Genomic DNA, 19,948 nt, shown 5'->3' with positions numbered 1-19,948 from the left:
GGTAGAATAGATTGGCCCTTTCACACACCCCAAGATCTGCTCCAGAAAGTGTGGAGAGCCTTTGGAACAGATGGTGGGAGCTGTGAAGGAATACAGGAGGTGCAATATGAGCCGAAGCCTACTTCTATTATGTTGCATGTCACACATGAAGTGGCTTTACCATTGCATTGATTTTAGGCATAAAGATAGCTTCCAAGAGCAACATGTACCTACTGGCAAAAGGAAGCTGGAAATTGAAGCAGAACATGAAAGGGGCCAGCACCAATTTCATGTTCCTCATTTAATCATGAAGAGGCAGGCAGCCTTCATTAAAATATATGGTTGTCTTCCCTTAAATTTGGAATTGAGGTGAATCTTGATGGTTTGATGATTTGGTATGGATTGCAGATAGAAATTTGGAAGGGTTAGGCAATCCCTCGTGGTCCGAGTATGATGTCCTTCCAAGTGTAGTGTCTCGGTGGTAGATACGTAAGTGACTATAGAGCCCTATTCTTGACCCGCATGTTTTTCTACAGTGAGGACATCGGTTTCCAGGTGGAAGGTGGTCCTGGTCAGGATTGGCTTGATGTGCCTTCCTCTTGGCATGTTTCTCTCTTTCGCCCTCCATTCGTGCCTCTTCAAATTCCACAGCACTGCTGGTCATAGATTACTCCAGCTAGAGCGCTCAAGCACCAGGGTGCCCCAGTTCTTGGTGTCTATGCCACAGTTTTTAAGGTTAGCTTTAAGCCTATCTCTTTTCCTGCCCACCAGCATTCCATTTTCTATTCTGATTTGGGAGTATAGTAACTGATTTTGGAGACAGTGATTGGGCATTCAGACAATGTGGCCAGCTCAGCAGAGTTGTTGGCGTAGGAACATCGCTTCAATGCTGGTGGTCTTTGCTTCTTCCAGCACGCTGACATTTGTCTGCCTGTCTTCCCAAAAAATTTACAAGATTTTTCAGAAGCAATGCTGATGGAATCATTCCAGGAGTTGAGTGTGACATCTTTAGACAGTCCAGGTTTTGCAGGCCCATAACAGGGTTGGAAGGAGACTTGTCATAATAACAGTCTTTACTGCTGCCCAAGGATGCAACAAGTAGTTGTTCCAGCAGGGGGCAGTATCGATAAATTCACCGTTATATCAAGGACAAGGAACTTTTTCAAAATAGTTTAAAGAACAACGATCAATTATTTATATCCTTTGTATTCCCACCATTCATTTTGTCAATGTTAAGGATGTAAAAGTGCATTCGAGTACTGAAAGACCAACCAAACTCCACCTCTTTGACTGAAGAGTCATTTTAGTTGTGTTGGTTTTGTTTTCACTTCCATTTCTTATTCTGTTTTCCCTACCTGATTGCATTTTACATCAGCACAGAAATTAATATAGTTTAAGTTTTCCAACAAATTCGTTTTACATTAACTAAGGGACATTTTTTTCACAAGTACCCATGCATTTGTGCATGTTTTTCTCTAAAGTGTATGAGTTTTCATTCCATTCTGAGGCAATCTCAGGAAATCTAGAAATGTAAATCTATCAAATTTCTTTCCCATGCTTAACTATATTTTTTGCAAATGTCGATTGTATGTGTGTACACACACACACAGTTCTGATAGGGATTGAGTATTTGTTCTCTAGTGAGTAATTTTTATTTTTTCACTTTTAAGAAAGCATTTTCATTTGAATTCTCCATTGAAAAACATCGCAGCCATTTGATGAAGATTAGGTATGTTAGTGTGCTCTAACAAAAAAGCATCCACATTCATTGTCAGATTTTTTGAATCTGACAAAGTGAGAGCTAAGCTCTCTGCAGGTTCATGATGCATGTATTATAGCAACATCGTAGTGTTTTCTACTCAAAAGTAGATCTGACCTAGTCAGTGGGCCTATTTGCAGCACCATTTAGTCTAGTACAGTAGAGTCTCACTTATCCAAGCCTCGCTTATCCAAGTTTCAGGATTATCCAAGCCATTTTTGTAGTCAACGTTTTCAATTTATCGTGATATTTTGGAGCTAAATTCATAAATACAGTAATTACAGCATAACATTACTGTGTATTGAACTGCCTTTTCTGTCAAATTTGTTGTAAAACATGTTTTGGTGCTTAATTTGTAAAATCATAACCTCATTTGATGTTTAATAGGCTTTTCCTTAATCCTTCCTTATTATCCAAGATATTCGCTTATCCAAACTTCTGCCGGCCCATTTAGCTTGGATAAGTGAGACTCTACTGTATTACTCGTTCTCAGTAGTTACCTTCGATTGAAAGATAATATGCTCATGTGCAGCCATTCTTACAGAAGGCTTCCCCTGACATTAAGTCCAGTCATGTCTGACTCGGGGTTGGTGCTCATCTCCATTTCTAAGCCAAAGAGCCGGCGTTGTCCGTAGACACCTCCAAGGTCATGTGGCCGACATGACTGCATGGAGTGCCGTTACCTTCCCGCCGGAGCGGTACCTATTAACTTACATTGGCATGTTTTTGAACTGCTAGGTTGGCAGAAGCTGGAGCAACAGCGGGCGATCACTCCACTCCTGGGATTTGAACCTGGGACCTTTTGGTCTGCAAGTTCAGCAGCTCAATGCCCTGTTCCAGATGGGATCTTGGAATATTACTGTGAAATGCTTGTGAAGGCTCTCCCAGCTGCTGACACATTGGCCACATTAAAATACATGCCGGTTTGTTCCCATATGTGCACTGATGTATTTAAGATGAGTTTTAGTGTTCACGTGCAACAGATAGCTTCCTGCGTCAACCTGGATTCTCCAGATTTGTTGGATTTCAGCCCTCACCATTTCCAATTGACTGGGGATGGTGGAAGCTGTATTCTAACATATGCAAAAGTTTTCCAGTAAGAGGAGACTGTCTTATATACACTTGGTCATAGTTTTGTTGGGTACCATGTTGTAGTTCTGTGACAACAGACTCTGTTGTGGCAAAAGTGGAAGGCTGTAGTTCAGCCTGAAAACAAATGTAACATTTTTAAGTAGTTTTAAAATAAAGTCAGACTTAAGTGGAAAGGTATGTTTTAATCTTACAATAAAAAGAACCCAACGTTGTTCTGAGTCAAATCCCCATAAGGAATGTTGTGCTGCAACCAAAATGGCTGCATATGAGCATACTATCCTGCATACAGCAGACAGGGTCTTTCTCCCATGTTCCACAACGTTGTATTAAACTATTTTAAAACATGAACTGTTTTATCAAATGCATTAATATGCTTTTAATCTGCCATGTTTGGACTGTGCTTTTTTATATTGCTTCAGTGGATTGGACTTTTATTGTTTACCATCCAGAGATACATGATACAAGAAAAGATACCAGGTACTGTAATATTTCAGAGGAAGGACCGGCAAAACCACCTCTGAGTATTCTTTGCCTAAGAAAGCCCTATGAAATTCGTAGGATAAGCATAACATACTCCTCTTCGTCATTACATTGTAGCTCTTTATCTACGAGAGCAGATGAAAACTAGGCAAAATTGGGTCTGTGTGTCAGAAGGTCTCCATTTCCCTTTTCCTATTTTGGAAGATTGCTGCTGCTGCTGTTGTTTGAAGAGCACAAGGTGGCTGTTTAACTTAACTAGATGGCTACTGAGTATTGTGTCTTATAGGCAGTAAGCATATCCTCCCTGTTGGCTTCCCCCATTTTCCCCATACCCTTGCCCCACTCCCCCACAGCTGCAAATGGGGGTCAGCTTTGTGGAGGTAGCGGGGAGAAGTTTTGCTGCAAATTCTTCAGCCATTTAGTGCAAATTCCTGTAATTACCATCATTGTGTCCTGTCTGAATGGCACATAATGCAGCAGAAGCCTTTCCTAATTGAGACCTTACAGGAGGTACAAATCCCTCCTTTGTTTGGCCTGACAAATTAGTGCCAGAAAGTGGCAGGGTCCGAGTGGGAATCAAAGAGGAGCTTCACAAAGATGAGACTTAAGGCTACAGTAATAACCCTCCCTTGTTCTTCAGGGGACGAAAAAAAAAGAAAGGCAAAGGGGGGAAAAGAGAGGGTGGGTATTTCTTTTTCTTTGGGGGTTTTTTGGTTTTGTTTTGTTGTAAATTCCCTTGACATGACAGCAGCTGAGGGCTGCTTTATTTATTTAGTAAAAGTGATTAAATAGTAATACAACAGAGTGACCCATTGTCTCTCCAAACAGCCCCCATCCTCCAGACCCCCACTGCCTCGGCTAATTGAGTGACAATGAACCTCTGATATAGAAGTTTGTTGGAAGGGCTTAATGGAGACAAGATTTTTTCCCTCCACCTGGTCCCAATTCTTTCTTTGTGCCCCCCCCCCCCCCACTTCTCTCAGGACCTGGAGGTAGAGAAAAGGGTTTGTGTTTGAATTGCACTCTACATTCCCCCCATTTTACTTTTTAAAAAAGCTTTTGCGGCAGAAGATTCCAGACAAACAGCTGATGCTCCAAAGTGGGTAAAGAAGAATGTCGCTTTAGACAAGTTTATCTTGGGCGCCAGCTAGCATTTCCCAACCACCTCTACAAGCCCCGGGGCAGCCATGTCAGGCCCACGGATGTGGCAGAGGGAAATGAAGAAGGTCAGGAAGGAAAACAGATTGTTGCTGTATCAAGGTCAGAAGGGCAGTTTATTTTAAAAAAGAAAAGACCCCCAAATCCTTTAAAGAAAAAGTTCACTAGGCCTGGAGTGAGAAAATGCTCGACACAGGCTCTGATTCTTGTTTATATTGTCTAAGGAATAAGTCAGCTGTATTTACTTCTGAGTAAGCATGCATATGGTTGCAGCCAGTCTGTTTGCATTTACCTCTTTTCTCCAGAATTAATGTATCTGATCCTGTTGTCCCTTTTCAGTCCTCAGCATCTGTGACTAATATAAGGAGCCGCAGTGGCACAATGGATTAAACCCTTGTGCCGGCTAGACTGCTGACCTCAAGGTTGGGTTGCTGACCTCAAGGTTGCCAGTTCGAAACCGCAAGAGAGGGTGAGCTCTTGTCTGTCAGCTCTTGCTTGTGGGGACATGAGAGAAGCCTCCGAGCAGGGTGATAATAAATCCGGGCATCCTTGGGCAACGTCTCTGTAGACTGCCTATTCTCTCACACCAGAAGCAACTTGCAGTTATGTTCTCAAATTGCTTCTGACACAATTTAAAAAATCTGTGATGAATGGGTATACTTCAGAAGCTTTAAGATGCTGTCTCATAAACATACCACCTTCAGTGCTATATAGATAATTGAAGTTTCGTAATTAAACTGCTATGAACTTATCATGTCTGAACTTACTTAAGCTTTTTGTAATGTATTCAGTTGCATTGGGGACAGCAACATCTTTTTACTTGGCTGAAAATCATTTGACTAAGATGTAATGATACTTTCCTTTGCATCTTTTAAATATGCTGTCTGTAAAAGGAATGTTGAGTCAGATTGTTTTGCAGAGAGTAGAAAACCTCTTTGAACTCTGCAGTACACTAGTGTTTGATAATGCTGCTATTAGATTGTGTTATGGTCCTCAAATGTAATCTGTAAGCAAGCCTACTATCTTCAGTTCATTTTATTCCTATCTAGTAAATTCCCCTGAGACTGCAGCCTAACAGTGCCGCTCTATGTGGATCTACTCAGGGATGAGTTCAGCAAAACTTGTAAATACTGCAGCCTAAATATTGTGGCATGAATTTTAAAACAAACACTGTGTGGCTATATAAATGCATAGGCTAGGGGAATACTCTAGTTTGTGCTTATATAAACATATAAATGCAGGCCAGTTTCCACCGTGTCCTTTGGCTTTGTTTACTGCAACTTCATCCTATGGGCCTGATTGTTATACAATTCTTATACTATTTTTATATGGATGTCCTTAATGCTTAGGCATTTAGGTGCTAAACACTATTCGGCATCCTGTAAACTTCCTATTCCCACGCATGCATTGCTGCAGAAAATAATCAGCAGGAAATAAAGGGGCATTTAAAGAAAAGTGAAAAAAGTCTGGGTTGAAAGAACCCCTTCTTGACCTTGTGTTGTGGTGGAACACCGACTTTCAGGCTTGGAAGCATTGTTATAGCTTACAATGCTTTGCGGTTCAAACTGTTTCACATTTATTTATTTCATCTATTGTCACATTGACTCTTTTGGTCAGTTGTTAGAGAGGTAGGTGTGTATGTGTAAGGGAGCACAGATGGGAAAAGCTACTAACTAGTCTAGTTTGTTGGAGGATTCTGGGAATTGTATTTCAAAGGGTAACTTTTCTTGCCCTGTGAGAAAATAGAGGAGAGGGAAATCATATCCAAAGCAACCTAGTCGTTTGATGATTCAACTGAGATTTGAACCATGGACTTCACAATTTATGCATTTGACTTTGGCACTGCACCAGCTCTCAGAATAAAGTGAGACAGATTGCATGGATTAATGTGATCTGCATAACTTCATTTGAGCGTTGCTTTTTGGGTCTTCACTACATTCAGAAAATTACCATTTCCCATGCGAGACTCATGTGTCATGTGAGTCTCTTCTTACCGTCCTGGTATAATATGATCCTAATTTGTAACCTAGAAGCTCATTGGCATGGTATGACGTAATTTCATATTCATCATTTCCACAATGGGAGCAGTGACTAAATACCCAGGAGCAAGGGTCAGGGGAGATGTCCACAGCCCCAGTGAGTAGGAGAGCCTAATAGCTGAAAGATGAAAGTTTTGGGTCCTTCCTCTGGGAAGGACCTTCTTAACTGCCTTAAGTCCCTATATTGGGAGCAAGGCAGGATAAGAATAAATTCAATAAATAAACAGTTCTCTGGGGCTTGTAGTCAAGAAAGTAATGTTTCAAAATTCTGCCTGGAACTGGGTGTTTTCATTTAGTAAGAATGGCTGCTTTGAGAGTTTGAAATGTTTCTTTCTAGGTTCTTTCCCCCCAAACCCCCATCTCTGGCCAGCATGGCCTTTGTCTGCAAAAAAACCTGACTTTACTCCTTTGACTCATTTTTCGCCACATAGCAAAAGAGTTGTCTGACCAGCTTTGCAAATGACAGTTCCTCACCTTGCATTACCTTTATTGCTGCTTGCACTCAGGAAGGTGGGTGGGAGCACATGTGTGACTGTTTGCCAAGTGTTGTACTTCAGTGTTTTGCAATGTTGGTATTGTGAAATCCAAGCAATAAAAAGTCAACCAGTTTCAAAGGTGAAGGTTTCTCCTGCAGCACATTCACCCCTAGAAGATAACCAGGTGTAGTATTTCCTTCAGGTTTTATTGCCTTGGATTTAGAGGTTAACAAGCATACCATGAGTAGGTTTGTGATTTGTTTGTCATGTATCCTTCTTTTCACACCGTAACATAAGTGTTGCTATGGTGCAGCCTTATGGAGAAATGAAATATTGCTGTCTTGTGTTGTCTGTGACATCTTTCCCAGTCCATATACAGATGTGTCCCCTGTCTCCCATCTCCAGTTTTGACTGTTTACACAAACTGTTCACTAGAACAATGTGCAAAGCCTTTCAGGTTGCCAACAGTTACTGTTGTGAGATTTGCAGAGGAGATGACCTAATAAGATGGCACATAGGTCATGGACAGGTGTATTCCTGCTATGGGGGGAGGGCTTGTTTACTTGCATTACAGCATAGTCTTATCTAAAAAGCACATTTTTGTAACATGTTTAGGTTGCAATCCTGTAACCACATATTTGCCAGTACCAGTTGAACACCCCTTATCCAAAATGCTTGAAACCCAAAGTTGTCTGTATTCTCTCCCCCCCCCCCCCCCAATTTTGGAATACGTGCATATGCATAATGAGATATCTTGGTGATGGGGCATAAGTCTCAACACAACATTCATTTATGCTTCATGTACACCTTATGCACATAGTTTGAGAGTAATTGTATGCACAATACTTTAATAGTTTTGTGTCTGAAACAAAATGTATGCACACTGAACCACCAGAAAGTAACTTTGTCACTATCGCAGCCATCCATATGGAATATTTTGTATTTTGGAGTCTTTTAGATTTTGGAATTCCAGGTTAATGGTGCTCAATCTGTCATCTCCACTGGGCTCAGTGTGATTTTACTTTTGGGTATACATACATAGGGATGCATTATTAATCTTTTGATTTCACTACTGTTAAACATGTATAGGTTTTGAAATGGGAAAAAGATGTTCAGATATTTTCTACTGGTGAGAGTAATTCCATTTTATCGTTTACAGTGTTGATATCCTGTTGAATACAATTACATGGCTTGAATAGCGTTTCTGAAAAAAATGACATTTGCTATAACAAGGGCATCACAAGAGAAGTATTTCTGTACGTCATTTTCTCTGTTTCTCTTGTGGGAAAATGCTTCCTTAAGGATTATTCCTGAAATATGTGTATTTTATAAGCACTGAAATCCTTGGTGGAGGTCCCCTGGGTGTCCCTCCCAATGATCAGAGGTGCAGTGGGTGAAAACTATGAGAGAAGGGCTTCCTCAGTTGGGATGGGTCCTTCCTGGTATTTCTTCTTCAATAAGGTTTCCCTGGTACCTTTTATGGCTTGTGCCAAATGAAGCCCCACTGCTTTTACATTTTCTCAAGTTTGATGAAATGACTATTGCCAGTTCCTCTAATGTTTCTGCTTTTTCATTGTCACTCTGTCATTGAGATAGGTGATTAATTTCAAGGAAAAATTTAGTGTACTTAGCCAATTTCATCAAATACATTTGGAGCCTGACAAAACCTATGCTGGAATATGTCAGTATCAGAGGTGCTTTAGATCTTATTTAATTGCATGTCCCTCCCTATGCACTTAATGTTCTAAGCTGCCCTGAGAATGCTTATGCTGAAGCATGACGAAAGAAACAAAATGTGCTGTCATTTAGGATCAACATTTTTGTTGATCAGAAAACAATCAGGATATGTTGCCACTGCCATTAATATCAAGTTTTGTTTTATATACAGTACTTCATACTAATTTATTTGCATCGAACAACTAGTAACTTAGTATGTGGAATACATTTGGGGTAAGAAGGGTGGAATATAAATACTGTAAATACTGTAAATAAATAACAGTTACTAAATTCTTCTAATGTTTCTCTTGCTTTGTTGATTTGACTTTGGTTATGTTTCAATTATAAGCTTTTTTTACTTCTCTATGACACTATGTAATTAGATTTTTGTTCCTGGGTTATAAATGTCACTTCCTAATTGGTTCTGTTATTTAAAAAACATGGAAAGATGTATTAAACTGCAAAAACTTTGTTTTTGTGGAACAACCTGGAGTACATTTTGCTATAGTTTTTGAAATGAATATCTCATCGAGTCTGAACCAATTCAACATAGATTGTGGCAGCCACAAAAATGAAGTTTCTGGAGTATAACTACTTTCAAAGTAAGTACACCACAATTAAACAAGAAACAATACTTTCCAAAGTCTAAAACAGAGGGCGGGGGTCAGGTAAATGACCTTGGAGGGCAATATCTGGCCCACGGGCCTTAGTATGGGGACCCCTGATCTACAGGCAACCTTCCACAAGAAAGCATCTAAATTTCAAAAAGAATACATATATAAAGTTGCTGCCTATGTGCTAAAACAGTTACAAGGTCTTGTATTCAATAAATACAATAGTTGAGTATTGTTTTTTTTAATGTTTCAATGTTCATATTTTAGCCACTCTCAGGAAATTGAGAATCCGTTTATGGTACCATTGGTATAAATACCAGCAAAATTTAAATATTGATCTCATAGAAAGTTAATATGACTGCTTATCTCCCCACTACAAATTATCACTGAAGATAGTCAAATCCTAATTAAAAGTAATATCTGTTGAATTTCAATGTCAGCAGTTGGAGAACTTACACTTTTGTTGAAAAGGTGCTTTGGGATGGAATTCAATTTTTCATTGAATAAGCCACAATTTATGCTCCATGGAAGATTAGTGCTATCTGAAAATCAACTCTGACCATTTCCCATTCAATGAGCATAAGATAATGAGTATAAGATAATCCATTCCATTAAATATAATTGTGGAAAAGAAATTAGGAACAGAATTGAATTATAGGCCATTCTTAGAACCCAGGCTCTTTTGTGCTACAGAGGTACTCAACCTTGCACTCTACCATGCCTCCGTCTAGTTCTTTCACTATATTTTTTATAACTAGCTTAATTGGTGTCTACTGCTGGGATACATTTGTCACCACAGCATCACTTTGAACCTCATAACATCAAAGGAATGAATTTCATTCATAACTTGATGTGAAAGGGTGGTTGAAATAACAGGCCTTGTAAAATAAAACATGCAGCAAGAGGAAGGCAAAAGGGTGGGAGGCGGTGGTGTGTAGTTTTGTATTTTAGTTGAGGAGAGCACAACAATCACAGTGACCATGCATAGTAAGGGGAAGATACTACCCTGTTTTTGCATTGTTTCCTACTTGCATGCATTATTTTATAATTCACTCACCAACATGGTGTGTATGTTATGCTATGTGACCCAGGTCAAAAATGTGTTGTCAAGGAAATAGAGGGCAAGTACAAATCAAGTGGGATGCAAATGGCTGTACAACATGAGAACAGGTTTAGCAGAAATTGTTTCCTTGGAGAGGTTGCCAAATGAAGAGAAAGATAAGGAGTTCTTTAGAAAAGAAGCAACAGGGAAACCTGCTGTTTTCATGGTTGCACGTTTATGAAATGGTTTGGCTGGAATATAGCAAAGAACGTGAATTTCTAGAGAATCTCCATTTAGTTTTAAATCCTTATGGTTTCTGGTGGCCCTTTCTGAAGCTCTTGTGTCCTGTTTTACTGCTTGTCCTTCCTTTCTTAATATCTTTGTTCATGTTCCCTTTCCACTGACTCCACTTTACTGCAACAGTGATTGTTCCAGAATTCAAAAATCTGCAAGAGCTAACAGTAAATGAAGCCCTCAGACAGCCTTTAGGTGGAAAGTAGCTAGAATTACCAGTCAAACACATTGTGTATTAATTATGTTGCTTTCTTCCTTATTGAGAGCCTGTTTGTGAGTAGAAGGAGAAAAAGATGCATGAATTGAAAATGCAGGAGGTTACAGATGGAAGGCATTGTCTAGGATCCTGTTTGATACTGACATAGCTTTAAGCCCTGCTGGTATATTTCTACTCGCAAACATTCAGGAAGACTGAAGTGGTTTTTTTTTCATGAGCCATGCAAGAGCATCCAAATAAAGCACACTACATGATCCATGGTTGGCCATTGGGTCAAGGTAGAGAACTTGCGCCTTGGGGTACTGGATTATTCCTTGAACAAACTCTAAGAAAGAACTTAAATCAGTGTAACCCAGAGCTGTAACTGTGTACGTTACCAAAGGACCTATAGTGACTGATTGAACAAAATACAATTGGTTTTACATAGCTGAGAGACCGGGGTTTGAATAACTTAACAATTTAGTCAGCAAGATGAGTAATTAAATATCTGTGGATGGATATGAAATGGGACCGTAATATAAACTGATAGATGCACAGACATGGGTTTCACTGTATGTATTTTTTTCTTGTTTATCTGTGGTCTATTTATCCATGGACCCTTTTTTGCCATTCTAATTAATTCCTTAAAGCAGTCTGCCAACCAGCTTGTCTTGCCACAGGCTCCTTACAAACATTTCCTGTCTCTCATCATAGTAAACAGCCATGAGAGTAGGTGATGGATTACTGCTTCTTAAACTGTGGGTCCTGACTCCAAGTGGGGTCCCTTTAACTCAATGTTGCAGTCATGTAAAATTTGGCAACAGTAAAGGTTTTCTGGATGCCACCTAGTGGCTGTTTTACGTGGGTCTGTTGTACTGTCCAGGCCATGCTAGATGCAGCACACAGGCAGTCCACAAAACACTCCTTTCAATGCAAGTGGGATAAGTTTGCGGCTTTTGCGGAGCATCACCATGTGAACCCCTTCATGGCATCCACAGCAACATTGCTGGACTGCCTCTTAAACAGCCAAAGGCCTGGCACTGTCCTCCCTAAAATGCTACTTAGCGGCCATTTCAGCACATAAAAAGAAAAAGGGCCTTCCCTCCATCTTCCAGGATCCAATGGTGCAGCTCTTCCTGCAGGGTTATAAAAACACCTGGCCGTTCCTGGCCCCTTTGCCGTCCGACTGAAATATTATGCTTGAAATCTCCACTTAGTGCTCTCCACACTTACGAAGGCATGCTTTGAGCCTTTGGCCACAGCAGAACTCTGCCATATATCATGGAAGACAGCATTCCTCATGGCCATTATGTTAGCTCAGAGGGCTAGTGAGCTCTGTGCCCTCCGGGCTAATGCCCCCTACATGAGGTTTCATGCAGATAAGATGCTCATGTGGACAGATGTCTCATTCCTCCCAAATGTTGCTTCTTCTTTTCATTTTACGCAAGATATAGTATTGCCATCATTTTTCCAGCTCTAACTACATGACTAGAACATTCTCTGCACCTCTTGGATGTTCTCAGAGCACTTGCGTTCTATCTAAGTAGAACCAAAGACTTCAGAAAGTCACCCAGGCTCTTCCTGCACTATCACACTATCACTCAGGGACTTCTCATCTCCTTCCAGCATTTATCAGCATGGGTGGTAGCTACTATTAGGTTGGCCTACTAGTTAACTGGGGAAGATCCTCCACTTCACTTGAAAGACAGGTAGCCACGTCAACAGCATATGGCCATGGGTTGGCCTTAGAAGACATTTGTCAAGCAGCCATATGAGCTGCGCTGCTGACATTGGTCATGCACTACAAAGTGGACTTCCAATCCAAGTGGCATGCAGCATTTGGCAGAGCTGTCCTTTTTTTTTGGCAGTGGCATGATGCCCACTGACTGTGATGAGTAGCTGGTTAGTCTACCATATGTGCTGATTCCACAGATACAGCGAAGGAGAAAGCAGGGTTGCTTATCTGTAACCAGGTTTCTTTGAGTGGCCATCTGTGGAATCTGCACATCCCGGCGCATCCTCCCCACTAATTGTCATGCCTCTTTTCCTTCCACTGCTCGGTGGTGGGGAACTGCAGCTGCAGCCCCACCCAGGGCCTATATACCTCCTAGGGAAGTTGGGTAGGGCTATAGCCAAAGCTTCACAGCTGAGTGTTTCTGATAGCATTGCTTAGCCATAATCAATACCAAACGTGCTGATTCCACAGATGACCACTCTTAAGAAACCTGGTTACCGGTAAGCAACCCTGCTATGCCTGGTATCATGTAAAAAATAATCAGGTGGAATGGGGTTGCAAGTGGAAAAAATTAAGTTGCCCTGCTTTAGATCGTCCTGCAAATTGCAAATTGGGTGAAACTGGTAAAGTATAACACTTCTTAAAGCAATTCTGCAATATATCCATAATTACTTGAATCTAATGCGCCATCAAATCTAATGTGTACATTTTCAAAACCTTGAAACTTAATAAGTATTTCCTGCCAAATGTAATGTAGCAGCAAAAAGTGAACTCTGTAATTTGGTCAAAAAAAGGGCACATTACAGCCTGCTTAGAATTCCTTCTTTGAAAACAAGTGTTTGGACGCCAAAGCTTCCAGCAATCGAAAATAAAACCTTGGAGTGCATTTATGCTGTAGAATAAATCTACTTTAACTCCCCTGGCTCAATGTTATGAAATCATGTACAGTAGAGTCTCGCTTATCCAACGTAAATGGGCTGGCAGAACGTTGGATAAGTGAATATGTTGGATAATAAGGAGAGATTAAGGAAAAGCCTATTAAACATCAAATTAGGTTAATGATTTTACAAATTAAGCACCAAAACATCATGTTATACAACAAATTTGACAGAAAAAGTAGTTCAATACACAATAATGCTATGTAGTAATGACTGTATTTACGAATTTAGCACCAAAATATCACAATGTATTAAAAACATTGACTACAAAAATGCGTTGGATAATCCAGAACGTTGGATAAGCGAGTCTTGGATAAGTGAGACTCTACTGTAGTTGTAAAAGGCCTTCATCTTTCTCTGCCAAAGAATATTGATGCTTCACCAAACTACAAATCCCAGGATTGCATAGCATTGAGCCCTGGCTATTAAATTAGAGATGACATCCTTCAAATAGGAGCTCCAGGTGTTCCTGAAGCAGCTTCCCCTTTTGCTTTGCCTCAAGAATAAGATGACTGTATTATGCGAATCTAATGCACACCCTAATTTTGGTAAAAGGATTCAGCCAAAAAGGGGTGGGGATTAGGTTTAAGTAAATATGGTGTTAAAAATTAAGTGTATGAATAGCATAGTGTGTCATGCAACTAATCCTCATTCTTTCTTTCCAATCTGAAGCTATTGTTGTGTTTCTTTTGGTAGTAAGTTATTTTTCTTGCAAGTGGTGTGTAAATGTTCCATTATTAAGATGCATTTTAATATGTTAGTGAAGCTTGAGTTTGAGTGCATGTTAGAACTCTGCCTTTCAACCAAGTCTTTATTTTTCTGTTATCAGGTTGTCAGCGTGCCATAGGCCTGTCCAATGGCAAGGCAAAAGTCTGCAGCTACAGTGGATGGTACTATTGCAGTTTCTGTCACGTGGACGACAACTTTCTTATTCCTGCCCGGCTGGTTCATAACTGGGACACTTCAAAATACAAGGTGCGGGCTCATTTCATGGTAACACCACCCAGAACCCCTTCTTGTTGCTCTTGGTGGGAGATAAAAGTATAAAAAGAGCAGGAGTAGCCAATCTTTACCCTTTCCAAGAATTCCTTTGGGAACCACAAATGAGAAGGGTTCACTGCTGGGATCAAAGGTCTTTTCCTCCTCTATCCAAAACAAAAGACGAGAAAAGGAGTTAAAGGGAAAAGAAAAAGAAAAATCTTCATTAATATTACCTTTAAACATAAACATTCTCATTTAAATATTAATCTCATTCCTTTGGAAAGTTTTGAGATTTTGCCTCTCACGCAAAATTCATCCAATCCTAAAATGGGCATTTCCCTTATATTGTAAAAAGTCTTGGCTGAATAATTTGGCCCAATGGAGTGAATACATTTCTCTGCTTCTTTGGTGTGTCCTCTTTCATGGTTCATAGTCAGAATGGAACAATATCTGTGAATTAAGTATTGTTATGTCTCTTATATTAGAAATAATTCTGAAAAAAAATCCTTCTTATTGAGCTCCATCACACAGGACTATAAGGTAGGATATGATGGCGCCTTAGAGTGAAACAGGCAGGGCCAAGTATTTTTACAGCCAAAATTTTATCAATTTAACCATCTGAAGTTTATGTTGAAATAAATCGATCAGTCGTAAAGGTGCCACAAGAATCTTCTTTTTCCTCTTTTTTATCTGTTTTTAGACAGAGCCTAATTTGTGGATTTACCAGTTTTTGTAATAAAATATAACACCTAAAGCCACCTGAAGAAATGAATGTGGGCTTTCAAATATTTGGATGTGTTTCTCAATTTTAGTGTTTAGTTTCTGTAATTCACTTACATCCCTTTCTTTAACTGCTGCTGTCAGATAGAAACTGCTACCTGTTATTTTTCCTCTCCTGTCACTTTGAGTGTATAGGAATCAATGTATGTTCTATACCATGAACCTTATTTGGTAATGTTGATATAACTAGGCATATGTTTTCGTTTGTGTCCTGGGAATTCACTGTGCATGTGTAATGTCAATCGTGTTTTATGTGTCATCCTGCTCACTGGCTGCACGTCTGCTTCACGTTCGCAGGGCTAAACAGAGCAAAGTAGCAACGATGGTGATTCAGCAGCTTGTTGGATAAGGAATTTAATGTAATCTACTGCATTTACTGTAGAAGTCAGAGTGAGATTGACATTGCACTGACTACCTTTGGGCTTAGTAGACCTGGCTGAGTTTCCCTAGCACAGATATAAGGTTAATTTTTCCATCGTTTTACTGAACAATTTGATATTGTGGAAAACAACTCTGAGAAGATGCACAGTACACTTTCCTGTCTCTCGCTTATGTGTAATATTGAGGAAAGGAAATAGAAATGACTTGCTAGGTTTTAAAATCAGATAAAGAATAATTACACTGGTACCATGGACTTGTAATCTAGAATTTGTGAGGTTTTGGAAACAAAGCGCTGTGAGGAATTATTTAGGGAGCTGGGTATGTTTAGCTTGGAGAAGAGAAGGCAGAAAGGGGACATGGTAGCCATGTTTAAATTTTTGAAACGGTGCCCCACTGAGGAGAAGACAGGCTTGTTTTCCGATGCTCTGGAGACTAAGATACAGAGCAATTGATCCAAATTTCAGGGGGGGGGGGGGAGATTCTACCTAAACATTAAGGATAATTTCCTGATGGTAGGAGGTGCTTGGCAATGGGAAATGCTGCCTGGGGGTGTGGTGGAGTCTCCTCTGAAGATTTTTAAGCAGAGGCTGGATGGCCAGAGGGTGCTTTGATTGCACTGAGCTATAGCAGTTAAAGGGATGGACAACTGCATTCCTTCTGTAGCATAGATGCACCCAAAATTAGGCAAATCTCTTTTGAAAAATTAATGAGTGAGGATGCCAAGCTGTAAAAAGGTGTCATTCAAGAAGACTACTAGATGAATTATGAGAGGATTCCATAATTATTATTACAGTAATTTTTGTTTAAATTTTGCAAAATCTTGTCTTAATTTAATATGGATAAACATAAATGCAATGCTTTTAAATACTGTGATAATCGATAGTTTCCTGAGATTGCAAAATAATGCAAAAATAGTATTACATTATTTAAGTATATTATGTTATTTGGTATGCCACAATATCTATTCCATGTAATCACATTCTACATGATAGCCTTTACTGCTACTATAATAATTCCTTCTCAGTTTTATTATTATGATCTTTGTAACATACCATGAAAAATTTGCTTAAGAGCTATGCACATGCATATCAGTTTTATGTAGAAAGGCCTTAATTTGTTTCTCTTATCTGATTCCTCATTTTAGAAGGATCTTGTACTTTTGGGCTCTCATGTTTTTAGTTTTGTACATTTATTACATCCCATGGGCTCAACTCCTGACAATCGCATTCTCTGTTTCAAGAAATAATTGTAACAGCTGACAAATGGATGGGATATTTATTGTAGCTTATGGATCTTGGCCATCTGGAGAATACTAACTTTCCATTTATTTTATAGCCACACCTGTATTTCAGAATGGAAATGCATCTGTGTAATGGAAGCCCTATGCAAACATTTGCTAGTATTTCATACGTTTTTCTTTAGAATAGAGAAGGAACTACTCTATCTACTACTACTATTTCTGTTAGCATCTTTACATTACATGAACACTAGTCTAGGCCTTCTTCTGATGTGCAACCAACCTTGGCTAATGAAGCATGGGTTATGAACCAATGCAACTACAGTCTGAGCCCATGGTTTGTTGCTGACTTAACCTACCCATGACTTGTTTAAATTATAGTGATGTCTGAACCCACAAATGTGGCTTCAAATGGGAGCTCATAAAATAGGCTGTATAGAAACATCTAGAAATGTGGAAGACAAGCCAGACTTTATTTGATCATACTCCATTCAGACTATGGCTTGAACAAACCATGACTCATTAGAAATAAAGCCATTAGGTGAATAACAGCATAAGTGGGGTTTTCATTTCACCTCAAGTTACACTCAGAAATAAGCTTTTCCAGTAGGTTCAGTGTAATATCCAAAACAAGCCCTCAAGTAGCATTAAACAAAACTGGATTTAGATAAACTAATCAGGATTCCAGTTTGTAGTGAGTCTGGAACTAGTGGCCTGAGAGATAGTGGATCAGCCTGTATATATACATGATACCACCACCCAGGTCCGTGTTGTCTAGCCTTTGTTTCTCCAGGTGTTTGGAACTCCAACTCCCAGAAGCCCTGGCATGAATGGTCAAGGATGATGGGAGCTAAAGTCCAAAACACCTAGAGGACCAACGGTTGAACAACACTGAGCTGGGTCTGTTTCAGGGAGGAGAATGCAAGGAGATCATCTTGACCTAGGCCACTTAGGAATCTTGCTAAACCAGAGTGAGTTAAGTGATATTTTCTTGGTGATATGAAGACTTCTTACACCTGGTGTATACTGATTGCCTCTATCTGCTCTTCCCCAGTGATGTCCCTTCTTCTGGAACCAGGTCTCATAGTGCCTGAGCTCGTGAGAAGCCTTTGTTTCAAAATCTTTTTTTTTTCAGACCACTTAGGCAGGCTGCTACTCTCTTAGCCTTATCCCAGGTGTTCTTTTTTTTGCCCCTCCAAATCTATGCTATAGAAAGAATCACATTGGCTTATCTTATAAGGATATTGCAAGGATTACTGAGAGCAGTATGTTTTATACATGCTAAATGGTATTACAGTGGATTCTCAGTTAACTGGAATTCTAGCAACCAGTATCCTCAACCAAAAGGCAAAAAAAATGGAAGAAGTAATACTGCAATCTAAAACTGATTTTACAGAACAGTAAAACTATTATATTAAGTTAAGTTGGTCTTTATTTGTCTTAATTTAATTACTGTTTCAATATTGATATCAAGTTAATGCAGAGTTTATGGTATGGGTATAGTATTACTGTAGTTAGGCCTAATTTTAATAGTAATTCTCAAGCAACCAGAAACTCTATTTTCCCAGCATCTACCAATCCCCAAGGGTGCCAGTTGTATTAGCAACTGATATACAGTGTTCCCTCACTTATCACGGGGGTTACGTTCCAGGACCACCCGCGATAAATGAAAATCCGTGAAGCAGGGACGCTAGGCTTCTCCTTGGGAAGGAAGTAGAAAGAGGGAGGGGGGAGGGAGGGAGGGAAGAAAGAGGCAGGGGAACATGGCGCCGCCTCCTTCTCCTCCCACTGCCGTTTGGGCTCCTTCTTCGCCCCGCTGCCCGCACCAGATGAGACCACCACCACTGTAAATCATAATTTTTTATGACTTATAATAGTATTTTAATGTTTATTAAAAAAACCCACGAAACAGCGAGTCCGCGAAAAGTGAACTGCGAAGTAGTGAGAGAACACTGGATATGCAAGTCCAGCCTATTAGGCATTTCATTTATTTTGTGGTTTGCTTTTTATACAATCCCCTTTTTAATCTCCTGCAGTTCACTGGTCCATGGAACAACAAACCTACCAGCTCTTTGATATTGCCAAATTTTCAGTGAGGATGGTTGGAGGGGCAAATTCCCGGTGATCCCGGAAATCAGCATGAAGGAATAAAGGATGGTATTTTGGAATCAGTGGGTTCTTGAGGGAACTTGATGGACCACAGTAAAATACAAAGACCTATGGTAGCTTAAAAACTTAAGGGTTTGCTGGGGTCTCAGTTGTGTTAGGAAACAGCCTCAGTTTCATCAGTTACATGATCTGTATGTGTATGAATGTGTGCAAACAACAACAATTCTTTATTGATTAGTCACTTTTGACCATATCAAAACATGTAAAACATACAATATGTACACACTTATGCATACATACAATAAAACCATGTAAAGATACAAAAGAGAAAATGAGTGGAGGAAGGAAAGGTGGAGAAGGCTATTTTACAACTTTACAACTGGTAGAGTAATGTATTCTATTTTATTACACTTTCCAGTTGATAGCAATACCATCCAGTACTGTAAAATACATTGCCTTTCAGTAACCCTTGCATTACCCTTTAAAGGGAACCTAGTATGATTATTTCTATATTTTCAGTTATATGTCCAGTTATCTGGATCTATTTGACACCTGCATTTTGGACAGTTAATGGTTTATGGTGGAACAAAACAGAGTATGTAAGGAAAAAGAAGGAGGAACAGAAAGACTTTAAAGAATGCTCTAAGCTACTGAAGTGCCACAATATCTTGCAGATTTGATGACATTTTTCATGATAACATATGGGCCAAAAGGGAGAAGGTGGAGTACTTAGGATAAAATACAAATTTTGTTGGAGATCCCATTTTATGTTTTTGAATATACAGTGCAGCTGTAGAAATACAAATAAAAGGTAGGCTGCAAAATGAATGAAAAGATAATTACTTTCCAGATGTCACCATCCAGAGTGACGGCAATAAACTAGATGGCTCAGTGAGACAATGTAAGACCCCACCTACACTACCATATAATGCAGTTTCAGAA

General features: G+C 39.6%; 1 protein-coding gene and 1 long non-coding RNA gene across 3 annotated transcripts in view; one reads left to right on the top strand and one right to left on the bottom strand.

The window, feature by feature from the left end:
- plekhm3 (pleckstrin homology domain containing M3) overlaps window positions 1–19,948 on the top strand; it is a 101,288-nt gene that overhangs the window by 19,606 nt on the left and 61,734 nt on the right. For both annotated transcript variants that reach the window (XR_010000755.1, XM_003226077.3), the window contains exon 4: window positions 14,348–14,493. Coding sequence is in view for 1 of the 2 variants with exons in the window: in XM_003226077.3 (XP_003226125.2) it covers window positions 14,348–14,493 (146 nt within the window). In the remaining variant the exon portion in view is untranslated. The remainder of the gene's footprint in view (window positions 1–14,347; window positions 14,494–19,948) is intronic.
- The window catches only part of LOC103280281 (uncharacterized), a 93,199-nt gene continuing 86,024 nt past the window's right edge, over window positions 12,774–19,948 (bottom strand). The window contains exon 5 of the long non-coding RNA XR_010000775.1: window positions 12,774–14,663. This is a non-coding gene — a long non-coding RNA (uncharacterized LOC103280281). The remainder of the gene's footprint in view (window positions 14,664–19,948) is intronic.

Source organism: Anolis carolinensis, chromosome 1 (assembly GCF_035594765.1).
Source record: "Anolis carolinensis isolate JA03-04 chromosome 1, rAnoCar3.1.pri, whole genome shotgun sequence".
NCBI lineage: Eukaryota > Metazoa > Chordata > Lepidosauria > Squamata > Dactyloidae > Anolis > Anolis carolinensis.
This window is presented reverse-complemented; position numbering and strand designations above follow the sequence as displayed.